Below are 21,702 nucleotides of genomic sequence, written 5' to 3'. Positions count from 1 at the left end.
TTCTCTTCATCCGTCCATATCAGTTAGCAGTACACGTTCCATCTAATCTTCAGGTATTCTTTGACTTCATTTCCATATTAGCTCCTTCTCAGTTGCATTCATTTCAAGATCTGGGTGCTTCAAAACCACACCAATACCAGCTAAGGCTTTGAAGTTTGCGTACCCTGTTTTAGCTGGGCTGCCAACCTGAAATCATTTCGTCTTTGGCTGGATTTGGGATCTTGCTAGTCCTTCCCTGCTTTCCCTTCTCCTCTGTTTTTCCTATCCTATCTTTCCTCTGGTATCTGCCTCACATTTTACATTTTGAAGATCTCCAATAGTGTTCCTATGCCAGATTTTTTCCATGGTTGGCAGGCTGTTGGTTCTCCTAATTTCTGCAAGAGTGTCTGGGTCTCCCACTTCTAGGAGGCTATTGGTGTCTTGTGGAATGCTCCAGTTTGGCATTTTGGTTAAGATACATATTGACAGGTAGTTGGATTTCAACCAATGATGTGCAGTCCTTGCTGGATGTCCTGGTTTGGCATTTGGGTGAAGGAGCCATATGCACAGGTATGTGGCCTTAAGTTCAATGACAATCTCCATGTGTTGCTTGTGCATCGCCATTATTCGACATACAGCTCAGTTTGAATATCCACCAATGATGTGTGTACTTTGCCAAATGTCTTGGTTTGGGATTTTGGTTAAGGACCCATATTTATAGGTAGTTGGTTATGATTCTCGAGTTCCCCATGTGGTGTTTGTACAGTGATACAACTCCACGTACAGGTCCTATGGGTTGAATTTTTAACAGTCATCTGTGTTTGGTAGCTTGCTGAATGCCCTGGTTTGGCATGTCAGTAAGGACCCACATCCACAGCTATTTGGCTTGAGTTGAGTTCCTTCAGGTGCAGTTTCACTAGTCCCATATTGACAGTACATCAGTATGTTACACAGCAATTTATATGATATATTCAAAGGAGTGAGTGGGTTCACGTTTCTAATCTCTGAACTGCTGAATCGGTTGGTCCCATTTCTCATTCCATTTGCTGTTTCTTGTTTCTGGTATTTCTGCTTAACATTATTTGATTCTCAATACAGGATTTTCAAATTGCTTTCTAATTGTCTTTTGGGACCCAAGGAAAAAGGATTGTGATGTTTTTCAAATTGAGAAAATTACATTTGGCAGATGCTCTACAGCATTCCTGACTCTCTTTCAAGATTGAAAGGTTTTGATCTTCAGCGCCCAAAGATTAACTACTCTGGTGCACATACCAACAAAAACATCAAAATTACTAAACAGAATTAGATTCCATATAGAGTTGTTCTCAGAATACGTTAAATGACTATACAGTCTCTAATTAAGTTTTCTCAGTATAGCAATCTCAATATATATCCTCAAGTAGTATCTCATACAGAATTTGATCAGATATGTCTATTTTAATAGATTCTCAGGTAATTAGCTTGTTAAACATTTGAGTAAAATTAAAATAAAGGAGGATAAGTGTCCATATGCCAAATGAATATCCAGCTTCGATAAGCCATTGGTGGTCTCATTCCTTTCCATGGAAACATGTTGAAAAGGGTTGCAAATAAAAAGAGGGATTATATCTATGATCTCAACTAATAAAAGGGTGCATCATGAAATTCCTCAGTTCATCCACCTCCTGCCCTTTCATCCTATTTATCACTAGAAGTGATTCCCCGAAGATCTTGTTATGAAGATGAATATGGAATAATATAAATAATACTTAATAATAATAAATAATGAATAATAAGTATAGTTAATTATGAAAGGGCATGTCTCAAAAGGACATGACTCTTTATGAAAGAGCACTCCTGCCTATATATATATATATATATACGGGGCCTTCATTTGTAATTCTCATCATATCATGTTTACACACACACACACATTCACACACACACACACACACACACACACACACATATATATATATATATATGAGATCGTTAACGTGGCTCTGATACCAAATGATCTGAATAAAAGTTTGATATTACACAAAATATTCAAAATATCATTTGGTATAAGAGCCGTGTTATTGGTCTCTGCTCAACCAAGTTTAGGCTACCATTATGTTTTTATATCATTAAATTACAGAAACCAAAACATTATTCAATGATAGATCTAAGACTTTTGTGATCCATAGTGTGGAATAGATGTCTTTCCGATTAATCACATAATTAGAATTTGGTCGATGTTTCGAACCAACTAATGTGGTCCATCCTCAGGGAAATCAATGAATCGAAAAAAAATTTGCTGAAGGATCTTAAAATGCTGGATTCAGCACCTACAATAGACATTGCCATCAAAGAAAGGGAACAAATTGCAAGAAAAGAAAAGGAAGATAGTGTAAGTGTAGGTTCAAATGCTGTTATCAAGGGTCCTGCAGATCATTTCCCCAAAGATTGGGCTACAACAATAAGTATTGAAGATCAAGCAGGGTCAATTGATAACTCAGATTCTGGGAATGATGGAAGCCGTCTAAAGAGGAAGAGAGACCTCACCCAGACCGGGTTTGCAAGTGCTATCACAGAAGAACAAAGGAGATTCTAATAGTCTGCATGCCTTGCATGCTTCCCTCGCAACAGGGTAAGTATACAGTCGTCATTGGCATGGTCATGGATGGAACCATTTTAGCAGAACTTAATAAAATGTTCCAAATCTGCCACAGGTTTTGCAGTGGAGAAGATCTCCACAAAAAAGCACACCTTCATTTTGAAGTGTTGGCCTTTGAAAAGTTTCTCCACCAAGTTGCTGAACTGTTCGAGATATGCTCACAGAAAGATGTAAGCAAAGAGCAGATGTGCTGTTAAGCTAAGTTACCAGGATCCAGATCCTCTAGTTTTTTGAAAATCCAGGATCTGGATACGGCAAGTACAAAAAATATAATAATATTTGTAAAATAAAAAAACCACTTTTAGAGTTCAAAAATCAAATCTATTTATAAATCACAACATTAATAACTGAAATCATTTGATATATTATAAATATGAAGACTGAAACACTGAAATGATGCATCCTCCCTCATACAAAAAGGATAATATCATAAATGATAATAGTGAGTACAAAAATGAGTGTCTCATCCATGATCACTCTATTGATCGAAGCCGACAAACTCGTGGAATAATGCAAGCAGAGACCACTTCATCGTAATAACCACCAAACGAATCCTAAAATCTAAAAATCACATTGCAGCTAGGTTGAAATCAGTGGCAAGGAAATCTGACCCTGCCAGAGAAGGTCTAATCTAAGTAAAGCCATTCGCCAGCTATTGCCAAGTTCTTGTGGGGTGGGCTAATCCAATAAGTACGGGTGGGCGGGATTTAAGAACTAACTAAAACTAGAAATGATTAAGTGTAACTAGAGGAGAGCATGAAAATGACCTTGATTATAGTGCATTGATAGGGAAGCACAAATATTATATACGTAATATGGTTGTTCGATAATTACATATATAATATATCTCATTCCTCTCCCTCTTCCTCTCCCTTATGGTTGAGCAACTCAAGTTCCTCTCCCTTAATTGTGAGCCCTGCCGGGTGCATCCTCTCCTGTTAGTCGAGCATGCTTTCGCATCCTCTCCCTTATGGTTGAGCCTGCTTACGCATCCTCTCCCTCTCCCTTATGGTCGAGCAACTCAAGTTCCTCTCCCTTATGGTCGAGCATGCTTACGCATTCGTAGGGTCGAGCAAGAAATTCCTCTCCACTATCGCCCCCTTTGAACGTTGTCAGGGGCTTCCTCGCTCTCCTAGCGTCGATAGTTTCTGGTAGCATCCTCGCTCTCCTAGCGTCGATACTTCAAATGGCTTCCTCTCCTACCAATGAGAGTCACGCTTACGCATCCTTATAGCCTAAATCAAAGGTCAAAGATCGGCATGCCTGGTTCTTCCATCATCCAATGAACTGAAGTGAATCACGTAGAGAAGGCTTTCCGGTCAACTTTCGCCCTCTCAATGCCCAGGCATCCATCCGATGCATTCTTTCCTATACAGCAAGCATTGAACCTGCTTCACACCGCACCAAATTCCAATCAATTGATCAATCACTCAGGACTGAAAATTGTCTGTGATTCCAGTCATGAATTATAGCAGTAATTACACCAGAAAAAGCTGCTATTATATATGTAATTACGTCATTCATTATAGCAGTAATTCTTATTGCTATTATATATGTCATTGTGCATGAATGAAATATATATCTAATTATGTTCTCAAATACAATCATGAATTATATATGTAATTACGTCATGCATTACCAGAGATTGAATGACTTAGAGGTGATTTCCAGACCAGATAGGTGTGATTTCAAGAAGGAGAGATATTCATGAATTATATATGTCATTATGCTTTTTGCTGGATCGAATTGTCCTATATTGCTTGAAATGCTAATAAATGAATAGAGATAGATTGATTCCCCTCAACCCTACTGTCCACCCTACTCGATATATTTCATTATGCATTTCTTCCCTTCAAATAGATTGATTCCCCCCAACCCTTTCTTTCTTCCCCTCAAATTAATGCATGCCTTATATAAGGTAAGTAATCACACGGTACTGGATATTGTCACTAGAGAGAGAATAAAGACCTTTATGCACTCACTTATCTCAAGCTTGGCCTAGCATATAGTTTGTTACTGAAACAAAAAGAGGTATTAGTTTGGATTATGAAGTCAAAAACAATAGCCAATAAAGAAATAGTCATCTTTAGTGTCATCAGCTTTGAAATTTTAAGAGTCCTGTCCCAAGCCACCTTTGGACTTTCATGATTGAGAATTCTTTAAGAAAATAACTGACCCATCTTCACATAGTTGTGGACCGCCTTGCGAGGCACCATCAAAGAATGCCCAAGCATCAGAATTATCATTATTCTCAGCAACAATTTGCCTACCAGGCTTGTCCTTCTTCATTGGAGGGAAGTTATTTAGAATTCTGTTTCCTTGAGTTGCAGACTGAATTGTGGGAATGACTGTCTTCAAAAAGACCAGCATTCCTTTCAAGCCAAATGCCAAGTTAATATTAATGGTAGATCCTTGAACCTTTTCAAAATCACATTTTAATGCCAGATTTTTATGCCTTCTCCAACAGTGGAGCCTGTCCATGCATCTTAATCCAGTAATACACCCCACTTCAGTCCAAACCTGCACTACATATGCACAGGACATTAAGAGGTGATTGTTTGATTCTTCACCTACTTTGCATAGAAAACGTCTCCCAGGACCATAAGTATTCCTTTGCTGCAGAATGTCCCAAATACTTTGCTATTGAGTTGTGACCATATGAGTATGCGAGATTTTGATGGATATCTGAACTTCTATCCACACCACCACACTGATTCTCCCAAATCTCCCAAGTGCTCTTTGAAGCCGAGAACTTAATAAATTCTCATCTTCAGGCTATCTTCCTCATCGTCTTTGTGTTACTTGCCTAGATTTTAGTCTTGCTGTATAGGCATCCCCTAAACCTGTTTCCTTTCCTCTGAAACCTAACTTTCCAGCAGTCTTCCACTCTTGACTCCAGATCAAAGAGAGATTGGGATCAGCTTGCTGGCTGAGTTTGTAAATCCCTCTTTCCTTAACAGCTGTATCATGTGGTCTGGTAACCTGAACTCTGCACCACATCTCAGGGGTGCTCCCTAACTCTCATCCTATTACCCTTTCCTACCTTCCACACAATCCAGTTTCCTATCACAGGGAATGCCAATACAGTTGATTTCTGTAGGTAATTTATCTTGGAGAAAACCCCTGGGCACATCCCCTCACGAGGATGGTACTCAGGGTAAACCCTTGATCCTTTCGGGCACAAGTTGATGCCAACAATAGGGATTGAGGCCATTACAACAATATATTCTTTATGAGCACAACATGTCATTTATGGCGAATAGAACTGGGGTGGGGAGGAAAACATCCATCCCACAACCATTCAGGCTAGACCCAATTGACATAATTGAAATATCATGATTATGCTTCAATGGTTTTCTAATCCATTCTTCCACTAAATCAGGTGAAATATATTTCTGGATAGCAGATTGTCACCATAAGCCTTTACTTTGACACTCTTGCTGCCAAGGATTTTGAGAAGCTAAAGACGTTTTTCAATTCCAAACCACCTAATGTCGTTGTCCTACTACATGACTACAAGGACCTGAAACTGATTCTTCTGATCTCTGGGATGGCATATGGTATCCATGTCAGTGACATTCAATAGACAGGTATTGCTACTCATATTCATTTTGCCAACACAAGTCTACACCCTCTTGATAACCAATGATGACACCAGACAGAAATTCTGTTTTCCACCTTTGGTATCAACCAGTCCCAGTCTTTCTTTTTATAATCAATTGGTTTTTACTACAAGCCCTAGGTGCTTCAGACCCTCTCCCAAAAATTGCTTTCTAATTGATACCAACAGGCATTAATTTATTATTTCACAGTTGTAGAATTCCTCCACTCCCATATCCATTTTGGTGATACTGGATAGCCTGTTCGAACTTCTAATGAACAGATTGTGAACAGACTAAATATAGGATACCAACTCAAGATATGGCTACAATAAGCGGGAACTAACCCTTATCCTAACCTATCTCAAATTTACTTGTATTCCAAATGTAAAGAATCAAGTGGATTTATGTATGCTATTCTGGAACCAAAATGATGCAATGTTTATTGCCTAGGAGTCGAATATTTGACTCTTGGCAGTTTTCATATTCTTGTGCAACTTTGTTGGTCATATCACTGTATGATAGTAATTGATATGAGATCTAATCTGTTGTCTGTTTCTAGATAGCTCTCCAGAATGTAACCTGCTTACAACTAGGACACTTATCTTACATTATTTTCATTGTCAGGATTGCTATTTGTTTTTCGTTGGAATAGAAGCCATTGTGAAGGAAATTGTACGATTACTTTCAGGCATTAGTTTAGGTTTTACACATTCATCAGCAATTAAGGTTTTGCACGTGGGATATTGCTTTCATTGAATTGTATACCGATTAATGAATTCTCATGCCTTTTATGTGTATTCATACATTTTGGATTTTTATGGTATGTCGTTTGTGTTTCTTCAGGTTTTCAGCTCAAAAGAAAATGACGGAGCCACCCTTTGTTCCAAGGGACTATGTGTTGAGGAAGCAACAATATTACCAAAATATTCGGAAACACACATACTTGAAGGGACCATATGATAAGATCACCTCTGTGGCTATTCCAATTACACTGGCAGTCACAGCACTTTCCATGATTGTATGCATTATACTTTGTACTCTATTCCACTCAAGTTTTTCTTCTTCTTTGTGCATGGCATGCATTTTTTTATTTCTCGAATCACACAGACAGATTTATGGCTATTTTGTTCATATTGGTTGTTTTGGCAAGTTCTATGGTTATTTTGCTTCCTACTGGACCTAAATTCAAAATTATCATGAATAGTTAAATGATATTTAATTTTGATTCGGAGTTATTTAGACTCTAGGTTCGAAATGAATGTGTGGCACTTGCCATTTGTATATTTGGGGATGTTCCTCAACTATTTAAGCCCCACAAAATTAAATTAATGCTTCCCAAATTGAATGGCCATTACTTTTAAGTGACATTAGATGTACCTTTTTCTGAACTGTAAAAATCCATACAAAAGGTGTTAATTTTAGGATAACAATGGTATGATGATTGATCTATGCTTAAAGCAATTTTACTTCAATTTTCTTTATTAGCCCAATATCATATTTAGTATAACAGTCACATCAACATTATAGTAAAATGCAGATAGAACATAAACAATAACAGTAAAAGACACGCCAACACAAGAGGACACAAGATATGGCACCAGCCAGGGACAAACCCCAATGTGGGGAAACCCTTGATCAATTCTTCTTATAATTCTTCAAAAGTTCAGCACAGAGAGAGTACAATTTACAATATTCACTTGCCCAAACTGATCAATCAAAACCGCAAAAACAGAAAGCCCTAACTAGAAAGTCAACGCTGGTCAACAGGGCTGAAATTGACCTCCAAAACAGCTCGGTCAACTTTGGTCAACTCGGCCTCCAACAACAAAGCCCAAAAATAACCAGTCAAATCTGGTCAACAAAAGTCAACACAGCAACCTGAATTAGGGTAGTCAATGCAGGGGTCAAACTGCCTTGGTTTTTGTGCCCAAAACAGAGGCCTGCCCAAACATAATTCTCCCTCATAAAAACAAAGTCAAACAGAGTCAACGCTGGTCAAAGTCAGCCTCGCACGTGTGGAGAGCAATGTTGCGAAAATCGTTATCGGGATTAATTTGACGAGGGGAAAAATCGGTAAAAATTGGGAAAAACCATAAAATACAAAAGTATTCCACATTTTTTTCAATTTTTTTAATATCTAAAGCATCTGCAACATAAAATAAATACATTGACACATAAATATGATAAAAGAACTAATATATAAGATGTGTAATATCTTTTCTAGTGTTACGTCACACATAATAGTGAATCATGTCCTGAATAGTAAGTCCTGACTCCTGAGTCCCAACTCAGCGTCAAAATATCAACAAAAAATATAATAATAATGTATCTCATATCATGAGTCATAATGTCATATACAATAAAATGAACCAAATAACTAATACTACTGATTTCCTCTGCCCCTCTTGCGAGAAAATGCAAGAGCGTTCCCTTTCCCTCTAGATGTAGACGCCAATGGAGTTGGCAGTGGACTCTTCTGTGCTCTAGAACCTGAAGAACTAGGAGCTACAAGAAGTAGACCACGTCCTCTACTGGTGGCAGGGGTAGCCCAGGTAGGTGGTGTCACCTCCTCCTCCTCCCCCTCTACGTCTTCCACTACCTCCTGCTTTAACCAATCATTGGTAGAATCCACGAGAGGCCTCTCGGCCTCAACCCTCCATGCAGCAGTGGTGTCAATCCCATCCAATGAGATGGCCTCGATATCAGGGGTCCTCTCAAGTTGCTTCACCCACATTCGAAGATTGTAGTAGACGTAGACCATGTCATTAAGTCGTTGGGACTCCAACCTGTACAAAGATTATAAAATAATAATTATAAAAAAAATTATTTAATGAATTCAACAAATTAATTGGAAATTTGCAATATTTTAAGTTTTAAGTTTAATTTGTTGCGCTTCTTGTTGTGTATTTTTTCAAATACACTCCAGTTGCGCTCGCATCCTGAGGAGCTACATGTTTGGTTGAGGATTCGAATGGCAAGCTTTTGCAGATGGGGTACCCTGGCACCATACATTCTCCACTATGCATCTACAACAAAATTACAAATAAAATTTTAAATAAACATGAGAAAAAAATGAAATTTGAAAGTTGAAGCAAAGTATGAAGTTATGAACTTGAAGAGACAATGAAATTTGAAACAAACTAAAAAATACCTGGCATAGTCGTCCTATCAGTAACAACCATCTCAAAGCCAAATGTGCCACCTGCCATCCTATATGTTTCCATTTCTTTGGAGATTTCTGTACGTTTTGCTGGAGACCGCACCATTCTCTGAACACAAGTTAAGAATCCATCCATGATCTTAGCATCAAATACGAACCCACATGGGTAAGAAAATGCGGGGTTCAGGTAGATCCCTGCAGCATGAATGGGACGATTGAGTGTCTTGTTTCATCGTTCATCAATCGCTTCCCATAGGAGGAGTTGTTTTTGAAACCCTTCATCTCTCTTATCTTCATAGTAGGCCAGAATAGATTCTTTGGCCCTGTCCATGGCCTCATACAAATAACCCATTGTGGGCTTTTCACCATCAACTAATCGAAGAACCTTTACCAAAGGTTCAGTAACGGTGCACACCTCTTGCACTCCGGCCCAAAAGTCTTCCTGGTATGAAACTATTCTGCATATGGCCTCTCCCTCTGGTTTGCGGCTCATTGTGAAAACACACCACTCCTCTGAAAGAAACATTCTCTTCACATCCCACATAGAATTCAAGAGGGATTGAAGAGATATGAAATTGATGGCAAACCGTGTAATGGCAGGGCGCACCAATTCCTTGTTGTTGGCGAATTTTCTCATCAAGCTAAGCACAAATGTATGATTATATATAAATTTTGTAATGCTTTTTGATGAGTCAAAAATATCTTTGACAAAGGAAATTTTTCCTATGTCCTCCAACATCAAATTAATACAATGTGTAGCACAAGGTGTCCAAAATAAAGTAGGATGCCTCTCCATAAGTATCCTACCAGCAACAACATAACTTGCAACATTGTCCGTTATGACTTGGACAACATGTTCTGCACCCACCTCCAAAATAAACACATCCAACAAATCACATAAAGTTTTTGCATCTTTGATATGTGAAGATGCATCAACAAATTTCATAAACATTGTCCCCTTGGGACAACTAACCAAGAAGTTTATAAGGGTTATCCCCTTTTAGTCGGTCCAACTCTCTGACATCACAGTGCATCTTGTTTGTGCCCATGATGCCCTAAACTCCTCCAATCTTTTGGTGCAGTCAACCTTTTCATCTTGAAGAATCCAGACTCTAAAGTCATCATAAGAAGGGATTTTGTACCCTGGGCCAACAGTTGCAGTAGCACCAACAGCAGGCTGGAAAAATGAATTATTCCTTGCAACGCTGAAAGAAATATCACTCCAAAGGAGAAATTTGCCCAACAACTTGTCAGCTTGTTCTTTCTCAGTTTTTTTACGCATTGAAGTGATAGATGGTTGTGAACCAGGCGAGGTTTTAGGAACAAAAAATGATGAGGCAGCTATCGGGTTGGTTGTAGATATTGATGCTTAAGTAGAACCAGTGCCACTTCCATGTTCACCTGAGCCTAACACCCTCCTTGCTAGTTGCTTCTTCATTTCTCCTTTGGCCTCTCTCTCGTGCTCTAATTCTTCCAATGATCTCATGGCTCTTCGGATGATTTCCGCATTTGCATTTGTGCAAGGCCCTACATCAAATCTAGGGGTTTGTGCAAGGTGATACTTCAATCTATAAACCTTCCCTAACATATGATGCCCACATAACTTGCAAGTCAAGTTCATTCTATTAAACCCTCCATCAGGTTCACCAAATTCCCACAGAGGGTCTAATTTCCTTGGCATGTTTGTAACTTGGTTGAACTCTTGAGTTTTAATGTAAGATGAAGTTTGAACTTTGAAGTTGAACCTATGGCACAATAAGGATTGCAAGTTACAAAAATTTAAAAATTTTTACATACATGTAACATGACACAACACATTGAATTTTTGACAATTTAACAAACAAAAAAATTCTTAACTCAATCCAAAATGAACTCTTTCCACTCTATGCAACAAAAATGAAAAAAAACCATCAAATCCACTCAAAAATCTTTGATAAACAATGGGTTATAGAAACGCAAGCAAAAACAAGAAAAAAACCAAAACAAAATGGCCAAATTTGGTGCGCATATCCTGGAAACCACGGTTTTCTCTGATCAAAAAATGAAGTTCTCTTGCTTGGGATGCTAAAATCTCCAAGCTTCCTCCTTCTCAGCTCCCAATCCACGCCTTTCAGGGTTCCTCTCCTCAGCTCTCAATCCACTAGGGTTTTTGCCCTCCTCAGCTCCCAATCCACCAAGGTTTTTCTTCTCCTCAACTCCCAATCCACATCGTTGCCGCTGTTTGTCCAAAATGAAAAAAAAAATATATTTTTTTGGTTTATAAAACTCGTTGTCCGCCACCCTTGCGATTAATTCGTAATAATCGCAATAATTTGAAGTTATCGCGATTATTATGCGTTTTTTTTGCGCAAAAAAATTAACATATTAATCGGGCGATAATATTGCCATTTTCAAAAAACCACGATTTTTTGCAACACTGGTGGAGAGAGAGGGGCCTAGAAATCTGTATCCAATCAAGATGAGAGAGAAAGATGAATGAGATGAGATGCCAAAATGAGGAGGAGGTACCTTGTATTTATATGCAACGTTGAAGGCTGGAGGAGGCCTATTTGATGGTTGGCCGACCTTGGCAATTTGTCCATAATCAAAATAAATTCATAAATTCATTTGTACATGTCAAAATGGGATGATCTTTAGATCAATCCTACACCTCTCGAAAAGAGGAATCCAAGAAAAATATCAGTTGCCTCATAAGAGCTGTCCAAAGTGATGTTTGGCCCTATTTGCCAAATTTAACACTCCCTCTCAACTAGGGAGAACATCACCTGCCAAACTGTTTGACAATCTGTACCATCCCTGCCACTGTACTGCTCTGCTGAACCATGAAGAAAGAAGAAATGGTCGAGAATGTATCATACCATTCTTCACTGACCCGAAGTCAGTCTCCAACAACAGAGAGTGTGTCATACCACTCTTAACTGACCCATAGTCAGTTTCCATTGTATCTCAGTCCACAAGTGATTGTGCCCTGGAGATATGTCATGAGATTCTTGGTAGCAATCTAATGTACATGATGAGGCTTGACCATAAACTGATTCAATGTGTTCACTGCAAAACATATGTCCGAACGGGAGTTCACTGAGAACATCATGGCCCCTATGAGTTGACGATACTTAGAAGGATTTCCCAAAAGCAACACTTCCGCATAACTTCTTGAAGTTAAGTTTCATCGGAGTAGTCACGGACTTGCAGTCCACCATCCCAAATCTTTCAAGTAGCTTCACAACATATTTTCATTGAGAAAGGAAAATCTCCCGTGGCTTTTGTCAGACCTCCAACCCTAGGAAGTAATGCATCAGTCCTTGGTCCTTCATATCAAATTTGGGAGCCAACTCTCTCTGACATTGATGAATAAGAGGGTCTGCACCTGTTAGAAAGAGATCGTCCACATAGAGTACCAAGATGAGAGGTCTATCATTCTCAACCTTAAAGTAAAGTTTAAATCAACTTCACTTCTTGTAAATCCCAACTTCATCAGATAGCTATCGATCCTCTCATACCAAGCCTGGGGTGCCTGCTTCAACCCATAGAGGGCTTTCTTCAACTTGCATACATGTGTCTGACGATCTTGAACTTCCAACCCCTCAGGTTGTTCCACATAGACTCCTCCTTAAGTGAACCATGCAAGAAGACAGTCTTGACATCCATCTGGTGTAGATTCCATCCTTGCGAGGCAACAAGGGCTATAATCGAACAGATGGCGATGTAGTGAGCAACGGGTGCAAATATCTCATTATAATCTGTACCTTTCTTTCGAGAGAAGCCTCAAGCAACAAATTTGGCCTTGAACTTCTCAACACTTCCATTAATACCATGCTTGATCTTGTAGAGCCATTTAGAGGTGACAACAGATTTGTCCTGGGGTCTAGGGATTACATCCCAGACACCATTCTTCATAATTGACTCGTACTCTTCGTTCATAGCATCCTTCCATACTTGTTGCTTCACAACTTCTTCGAATGAGTAAGGTTTAGACTAAATAATGGTGCTCATAGCAGTTAAGTACCCTTGGTACCTTTAGGCTTCTTGCTTTCACGAAATGTCCCCCTCGGTGCAACATGTCTCTTGACATCTTTGAGAGTTTCCCTCAGCCATGAGGGGTCTCCTTTTAGAGGAGGAGGATCAATCGGCTCCATCGATTCTTCAACATCAGGCATCGACTCATCCTGCCAATCTCCTTGATTTCCTGCATACGCTTCTTTGTCCTTCTTTTGAATATGAAGGTTGCTAATCTTCCTTAGGGCAACATCCTCATCGAAGGTGAATCATGACTCAATTCTACTTCTCTTTGACCAGGCACATAGATTCTATATGCCTTAGAAGTTTCACTTTAGCCAACAAAAGTTCCTTTCTTCCCAGATGCCTCCAATCTGCTTCTCTTTTTTCGGCACATGAAAGTATATGAGACTACCGAAAATTCTAAAATGAGAAACATCAAGTTTCTTACTGGTGAAAACTTCTTTGAAAGTTTTGGAGTCTAATGCCTGATGAGGGCATCGATTTTGAACGTACATAGCAGTGTTGGCAACTTCTCCTCATAGGAACTTTGGAAGTCCTTGATCATGAAGCATGACATGAGTGGCTTTTATATTGGAACGATTTTTCCTTTCAAAAACACCATTTTGCTCAGGGGTATATGCAGTAGTAGTCTCCCTCTTAATGCCAACTTCCCTGCAATAGTCATTGAATTCATTTGACTCATACTTAGTTCCATTATCGGTCCTCAATATCTTGATCTTCTTCCCTGTTTGATTTTCCACTAAGGCTTTGAAGGCACAGAACCATTAGAATATTTCATCCTTCTATATCCAAGTTTTGAGAGAGAAGTCATCCACAAAGACAATGTAATATAAATATCTTCCTAATGATGTCACAGGGAACATACCAGATAGATCAGAATGAACCAATTTCAAAATGTCTGTGGTCTTTCTATCACTTGAGGAGAATGGTCCCTTTGTATGTTTTCCCTCAGCACATTCCTGACATATACCTTCATGCTCTATTTTGAATTCGGGCATACTTGTAACCATTTTCCTTGCATCGGGTAGAGTCTTATAGTGAACATGAGCAAACCTCTGGTGCCATAGTTCAGATTGAAGAGATGTGTCACAAGACATGGCTCCCAGTGGACTTCCTACAACTTGATATAAACTGTCAACCCGGAATCCAAGAGTATGCTTCTTTGAAATTTCGTCCACACGCGTATCTTTCCATCGATGAATGCCGAGATAGACACTAGATTCTTTTTTAGATAAGGTACATATAGTACTTTTTGAAGATGAACGGTGTTACCTTGATTCAATTGAAGGGTAACATTCCCAACTCCCTTCGCGGGATAAGTGGCATTGTCTCCAAGGATAATTTTCAAATTTATATTCTTCTCTATCAGATTTGAAAGAGCTTCTTTGTACTCGGTGAAGTGCCTTGAGGCACCACTATCAATCAACCAATTTCCCACAGTATCCGGAGGAGAGGCAGTAGAGAGGGTAGATATAAGATAAATTCCTTTTGCTTAGAATTTACAACATTAGACTCATCATACCTAGAGTTTCTTGTTCTTTTAGAAGTTCAATCATTTCCAAGTTGAGTAGCGGAAGCATTCCTTTTCCCTTTGTTGTTGAACCTACCATTCCTTGATTGTTGTTGTTGCCCCTGGAATGATTGTGATCATCATGAGATGTGTCCCTTCTATTTGGAAACTCCCTGGCATAGTGACCAAACTTGTTGCAAACAAAGCATCTTCCCTTCCTTCCATTTTTGAATCCCGGTCTTACTTGACTTTGCTTCTTTGAACCTGCATTGTTCTTCCTCTTAACATGAGCGAAGAATGCGGTAGGATTATTCCTATTCGAAGGCATCCCCAATTCCATCATCCTTGTTTCTTCTTGAGAACATCTAGTCAGCGATTCTTCAAAACCTGGAATTCTGTCGTTATTGAGAATAGTAGTGTTGAACACATGCCATTTGGGAGGAAGACCTCCAAGGGCAATGAGAGTTAGCTCCCTGTCTGCAATAGCTTCACCAATCGAAAGAAGATCATTTTTGATCTCAGTAATCCTCATGAAGTAGGATTGAATATCCTCACCCTTTCCTTTCTTTATATCCTTTAGCTTTTTCTTGAGGAAAAGAATTTGATTTGCATTGCTAGATTTGAACATGCCAACCAACCTGTGATATATCTCCTTTGATGTATTCAAATCGGAGATGTAAACAACTAAGTTCTTATGAATAGAATCCCTGATGATCTTCTTGGCTTTGACTTTACCCTTCTTGTACCTTGTCTTGGCAGTAGCCGATGCATTTGAAGGAGGTTCCGAAGTCTTTCCTTGCACATTAAAAGAATTTGATTTGCATTGCTAGATTTGAACATGCCAACCAACCTGTGATATATCTCCTTTGATGTATTCAAATCGGAGATGTAAACAACTAAGTTCTTATGAATAGAATCCCTGATGATCTTCTTGGCTTTGACTTTACCCTTCTTGTACCTTGTCTTGGCAGTAGCCGATGCATTTGAAGGAGGTTCCGAAGTCTTTCCCTGCACATTAAAAGAATTTGATTTGCATTGCTAGATTTGAACATGCCAACCAACCTGTGATATATCTCCTTTGATGTATTCAAATCGGAGATGTAAACAACTAAGTTCTTATGAATAGAATCCCTGATGATCTTCTTGGCTTTGACTTTACCCTTCTTGTACCTTGTCTTGGCAGTAGCCGATGCATTTGAAGGAGGTTCCGAAGTCTTTCCCTGCACATAATCCATGACATCTTGCTCTTCGAAATTCAAATCAAGAGACATCTTCCATGTGTGATAAACAAAGTTATCATGAAGCTTATCAGACTTTAAGTAGGATGTGGAGGTCATTGAGACTTGTTCTTGATCAATGATTGCTCCTCTTAGTGATTGCTCTTCACTCTTGCTTGGGCTTTGTCTTCACCTCACTTCTGATACCATGTTAATTTTAGGATAACAATGGTATGTTCTATGTATGCTTAGAGCAATTTTTCTTCAATTTTCTTTATTAGCCCAATATCATATCCAGTATAGCAATCACATCAACATGATAGTAAAACGCAGATAGAACATAAACAATAACAGTAGAAGACAAGCCAACACAAGAGGACACAAGATATGGCACCAGCCAGGGACAAACCCCAATGTGGGGAAACCCTTGATCAATTCTTCTTATAATTCTTCAAAAGTTCAGCAGAGAGAGAGAGAGAGTACAATTTACAATATTCACTTGCCCAAACTGATCGGTCAAAATAATAGAAACAGAAAGCCCTAACCAGAAAGTCAGTGTAGGTCAACAGGGCTGAAATTGACCTCCTAAACAGCTAGGTCAACCTTGGTCAGCTCGACCTCCAACAACAAGATAATGCAGCGCAAAACAGTCTGAAAATAACCAGTCAAATCTGGTCATCAAAATTCAATGCAACAACTTGAATTAGGGAAGTCAATGCATGTCAATGCATGGGTCAAATTGCCTCAGTTTTTGTGCCCAGAACAACGGCCTGCCCAAACAAAAGTCTCCCTCATAAAACCAAATTCAAACAGGGTCAATGCTGGTCAAATTCAACCTCCTGAAATTTCGGCCTCTTGAAATTTCGGTCAAATCTTGTCACGCAATAGCTAGAAAAGGCGGTCTTCCTTTTGCATGTGTGGAGAGAGAGAGGGGCCTAGAAATTCGTACCCAATCAAGATGAGAGAGAGAGAAAGATGAATGAGATGAGATGCCAAAATGAGGAGGAGGCACCTTGTATTTATATGCAACGTTGAAGGCTAGAGGAGGCTATTTTGATGGTTGGCTGACCTTGACAATTTGTCCATAATCAAAATAAATTCATAACTTCATTTGTACATGTGAAAATGGGATGATCTTTAGATCAATTCTACACCTCAGAAAAATATCCGTTGCCGCATAAGCGCTGTCCAAAGTGATGTTTGGTCCTAGTTGCCAAAGTTAACAAAAGGCATGCAAAGGATAAAATTAGGATTTATTATTGGAGATGTTAAAACTTAAAATAGTTAAGGAAACATTGTTCCTCAGAGAAAATATATGATTTTTTATGACAACAAGATGGTAGGGAAGTATTTATTTAGTGATTGTTTTTATGTTGCATCTTTTGCCCTACTTACCTGTAATATAACTTCATAGGAAAGGAGTGTAGAGAGATGATTACAAAATATTGAGATATGCAAAGTTTTTTCGTTGAAATTTGTTTCAAGCTTCGCAGGTTCACGTAATTTACTATTCAACAGGATTTAAGTTATGTCTTTTGATATGTTATGCTAGAGCAATTTATTTCAATTTTCACAGTTAGCTCAATATCTTTTCCAGATTAGCAATCACATCAGTATTAAAGTAAACTGCAGATAGAACATAAATATAAATCGCAGAAGACAAGCCAAGACAAGAGGACATAAGATGTGGCGCTAGCCAGGGACAAACCCCAATGTGGGGAAACCCTTGATCAATTCTTCTTATATGTTCTTCAATAGTTCAACAGAGAGAGAGAGAGAGATAGTACATTTACAACAAAAGTCAACACTTTGACTTATCTAGATAAGGGCATAGATCATCTCTAAGAAGATGATACATGAGATCAGTTGAAGACATGTTGCTTCAACTGATTCTCCAAGGTGACTCCTTACTTATCATCGCGCTGCATCTCGCCATCATGCTGCACCTCACCGTGCTGCACCATGCTGCACCCATCATCACAATGCTCCATCTTATCATGCTTCATCGATCATGACAATACCCATCACTGTACTACATCATGTACCATCATGTGCCATTGCAACACCGTTGAAGTGCAGACCTATAATGTGTGTACAATATTTATTTATAGTCAAGCATCCAGAATAAAATTATAGCAACATCATTGAATCTGCAAGAGATATAACAGGCGTGTGTCGCAGGAGCCATATTGTAAAATCTCAGCAAATCAATTTGAGTAATCATGTGAGTGTTACCTGTGAATCGATTTGTGCGTTGTGTGTTCTGTATAGGTGGTGCGATGAGTCTATAGCAAGAGCTAATGTATGGTGATTGTCTTCCTATAAATTGAACTAATGCATTGAGCGGAATGCCTAGTTTGTGAGGAAGCAATAGAAGCATATAAGTCAGAGCAATTGTGGTCAAGAACAACGAAGGGTATCTATGTTTGTATAATATGTAATGAGTTGAGATATATTTGAGCGCAAGTGGAATTTATCATGTTCACATAATGATTGGTCACAATCACTGATTGCATTGAGATGGAGCGATTGTGAAGATGATGCAGAGAGTTTGTATGGTTGAAGGCAACAATTGATGATCAACACTGGTTGAGGTGATTTGAGGCTCAGGTTAACTGTTAAATGAGGTTTGTTTAAGCAACTAATTGGACGTATGAATTAAAGTCCTTTTTGTTGTTAAATTTCATATTTTTGAGGATCACTACAACATCATACTTATTGGACATATCAAGATTCATGGAGCATACCTGAAGTTGGATATGATTTAGATATGATATGAAGTTGGTCACTATCCTTTGTATGGGAGCCCAAGAGTTTTTGTTCTATCTTATATTGTAAAGGTAGGGGGGTGGTGCTAGGCAAGGAAGTTGTAGCTTCGTTTAGGAGGTTTTCGCCTCCTTCAAGTGGGAGATGGTAAACCAGGGGTTTTAGCTCCTTCCAGTAGTAGTTGGTAAATACTTAGGGGTTGTAGCTGCTTTAAGTAGTGCTTTGTAAAATCGGAAGTTGTAGCTTCCATCAAGATATAAATAAATTGTTATTATAAATCTTGTGTACCTTTGTTGTGATGTGATTGCTTAATGCTCCGTGATCTTTAAATTGTTGAAATTTATGAAACACTGGTTCACCTCCCCTCTTAGTATTTCCAACAAGCCCCCCTTGAGTTTGAGAAGTTCCAACCAAAAGTGAGAGGAAGAGCTATTGTGGTGACAATGGGTAGCCTTTTTGAGTTGCAAAATACTAGCTCCTTCATGCTTGGGACTTTGCATCATATGGGTTGCTTGCTTTCATAATAATAAAAGCCTCATTTATGAAGACGGATTGGAAGACCCCTCTAACTTCGTCCTGTGGAAGTCATGGGTATAGATGTCGTCGGAGGATCATGGTGTATCGGACTTCGTTGAGAAAGTAGTTGTAGACCCTCTCGGTTCTGTGTTAATAAGAAGGTGACCAAGGGCAAGAGAGTCATTCTTGACTTTTCGAAGGATCATTTGATCACTCACATCATTGACAAGGCCATGAGAAAGGACATGTATGATGTTCTAGTCTCTTCATATCAGAGTGAGAACCTCAGTGAAAATATGATGTTGATGAATAAGCTTTAGATCCGTGCAAATGAGCTAGATAGATGCCATAGCATCATACTTGTTGAAGATTAGTGAATTTTGTATCAATGTGTGGCAATTTTACAGGAGGTCATGGGTGAATTCCATAGCATTAAATGGATTTTATTTAACTTCATCCAAGAGGAGATGAGATTGTTGAGTGTTGCAATTATGCAGGGGTACGATAATCTTGCCCTCATTAGCAAGATGAAGGGCAACGAGAAAGGACCTAGGAAGGGTTAAAAATAGAAGAAAAAGGGTACAAGTTCCTCTAATTACTAAATTAGTGAAAGGACTCAAGCCACATTGAGTGTTTCAAGTGTTAGAAGTTTGGGCACTTTGCTTCTAAGTGTCATAAAAGAAGGGGAACAATAAGTAGTAACAATAGTAGTTTTCTAGAGTACAAAAGTGCTAGTCGGAGTGGATGAGCACTCATCCAAAATTGAGACACACTTCTTTCTCTATAGTCTCATGCTTGTCATCTACCACCATGTCTTGTATTGGTTGGTATCTGAATAGTGGAACCACCAAACATATGACCTCTAACAAGAAAGCCTTAAACAAGTTTCAAGAGGAGGCAAGCATAAAGAGGTAGAATTTGGTGATGATGACATGTATCTAGATTCTAGTTGTAGAAATGAGATCCTTGAGCTTATAGGGGTTTTGCATGAACATGGATCAACAAAAAAACCTTCGGTTTTAGCAATGACAGATCTAGGATATACTGCTGTGTTTGATGATCAATGAGTGCTCAGCAGAAAGAGATGCCTTGATTTTGGTTGGGTGCTGCTTAGAGGTATTCGAGAGGGTGATATGTACAAGTTGTAGGGGTATCTTGAAAGAGTTCAAGTGCATGATGGTGACAACTTGTGTGACCCCTTTGGCACAAGAGGCTAGGTCACCTACATTGTGGAGCATTGTTGATCTTAAAGGACATGGTGTAGGGATTGTTATAATTTAAGGTTAAAAAGAAAGGAGTGTGCTAGGGTTGTGCTCTTGGTAAGCATGTGAATGTTGCTTTCTCTAGCAGCGAGCATGGTTCAAGAATCATCCAATCAGACTCGAGTAGACCATTGAGTTCAACCTTCTCATCTGCTTAATCTAGTAGCAAGCATAGGTCAAGACGGATTCTCAACTTCATCAATTCAGATGTGAGGGACCCATGAGCTGAACTTCTTTATTAGGTAGCATTTATTAGGTGTCTTTTATTGATCTCTCCTTTTGGAAGTTCTAGATATACTTCATGAAGACCAAGGATGAGGTCTTTAGGAAGCTTCAAGAGTTTAATGCTCTTGTGGAAAATCATCAGGAAAGAATTTGAAGGTGTTAAGGTTTAACATGGAAGGTGACTATTCCCCAGTCGAGTTGACAGTTTTTGCAAGCAAGATGGAATCATGAAGGAATTGAAAGTGCCCTACAACTCTGAAATGGGGTTGCAAGAGGAAAAACAGGTTTAACATAGGGACAACCAAATCTATGATCCATGATCTAGATTTGCCCATGTGTCTTTGGTAGAAGCATGTCTTACAACTATCTAACAGGTGTCCTTATAGAGTTTTGAAGGGCAAGACATTAGAGGAGGCATTTATAATTGAGAATTATTAGGTAGCAGTTGACACATCTTCATGTCTTCAGTTGCCTGTTTTCATTCATATTATTGATGAGAAAAGGACTGAGCTTGAACCTTTTAGTTGTGGGTTATAGTGAGACCTCTACGGCTTCTAGACTTTTCATTCCATGCATAGTCCTCCAAGTGTTAGGAACCTTCAGTAATGATCGAGGAGGAAGGAGCTTAGTGTCCCAAATGCTGTTTTATGTTGAAATTTGATGACTAAAAAAAAGTTTCCTGCAATCCCAACCCGGTTTTAATTTCACCTTATCACTCCCATTTAGTTAAATGCCCTTTCCCATAAACATACATTCAACATATAGAATTCTGGAAATGAAATTTTCAGGTTAAAACACATGGGACTA

At 38.9% G+C, this 21,702-nt stretch overlaps 1 protein-coding gene across 1 annotated transcript in view; it reads left to right on the top strand.

The window, feature by feature from the left end:
• Positions 1-21,702, top strand: part of LOC149148831 (uncharacterized) — a 60,646-nt gene that overhangs the window by 23,939 nt on the left and 15,005 nt on the right. The window contains exon 2 of the mRNA XM_089440774.1: positions 7,063-7,237. Within this exon, the coding sequence (XP_089296900.1) occupies positions 7,082-7,237 (156 nt within the window). The 5' untranslated portion in view covers positions 7,063-7,081. The remainder of the gene's footprint in view (positions 1-7,062; positions 7,238-21,702) is intronic.

The sequence above is a fragment of the Pinus tabuliformis genome, chromosome 9, assembly GCF_031772625.1.
Source record: "Pinus tabuliformis cultivar Carrire ecotype Pingquan chromosome 9, CPIR1, whole genome shotgun sequence".
Classification (NCBI taxonomy): domain Eukaryota; kingdom Viridiplantae; phylum Streptophyta; class Pinopsida; order Pinales; family Pinaceae; genus Pinus; species Pinus tabuliformis.
Note: the sequence above shows the minus strand (reverse complement) of the source record. Positions and strands in the feature narration are given on the sequence as shown.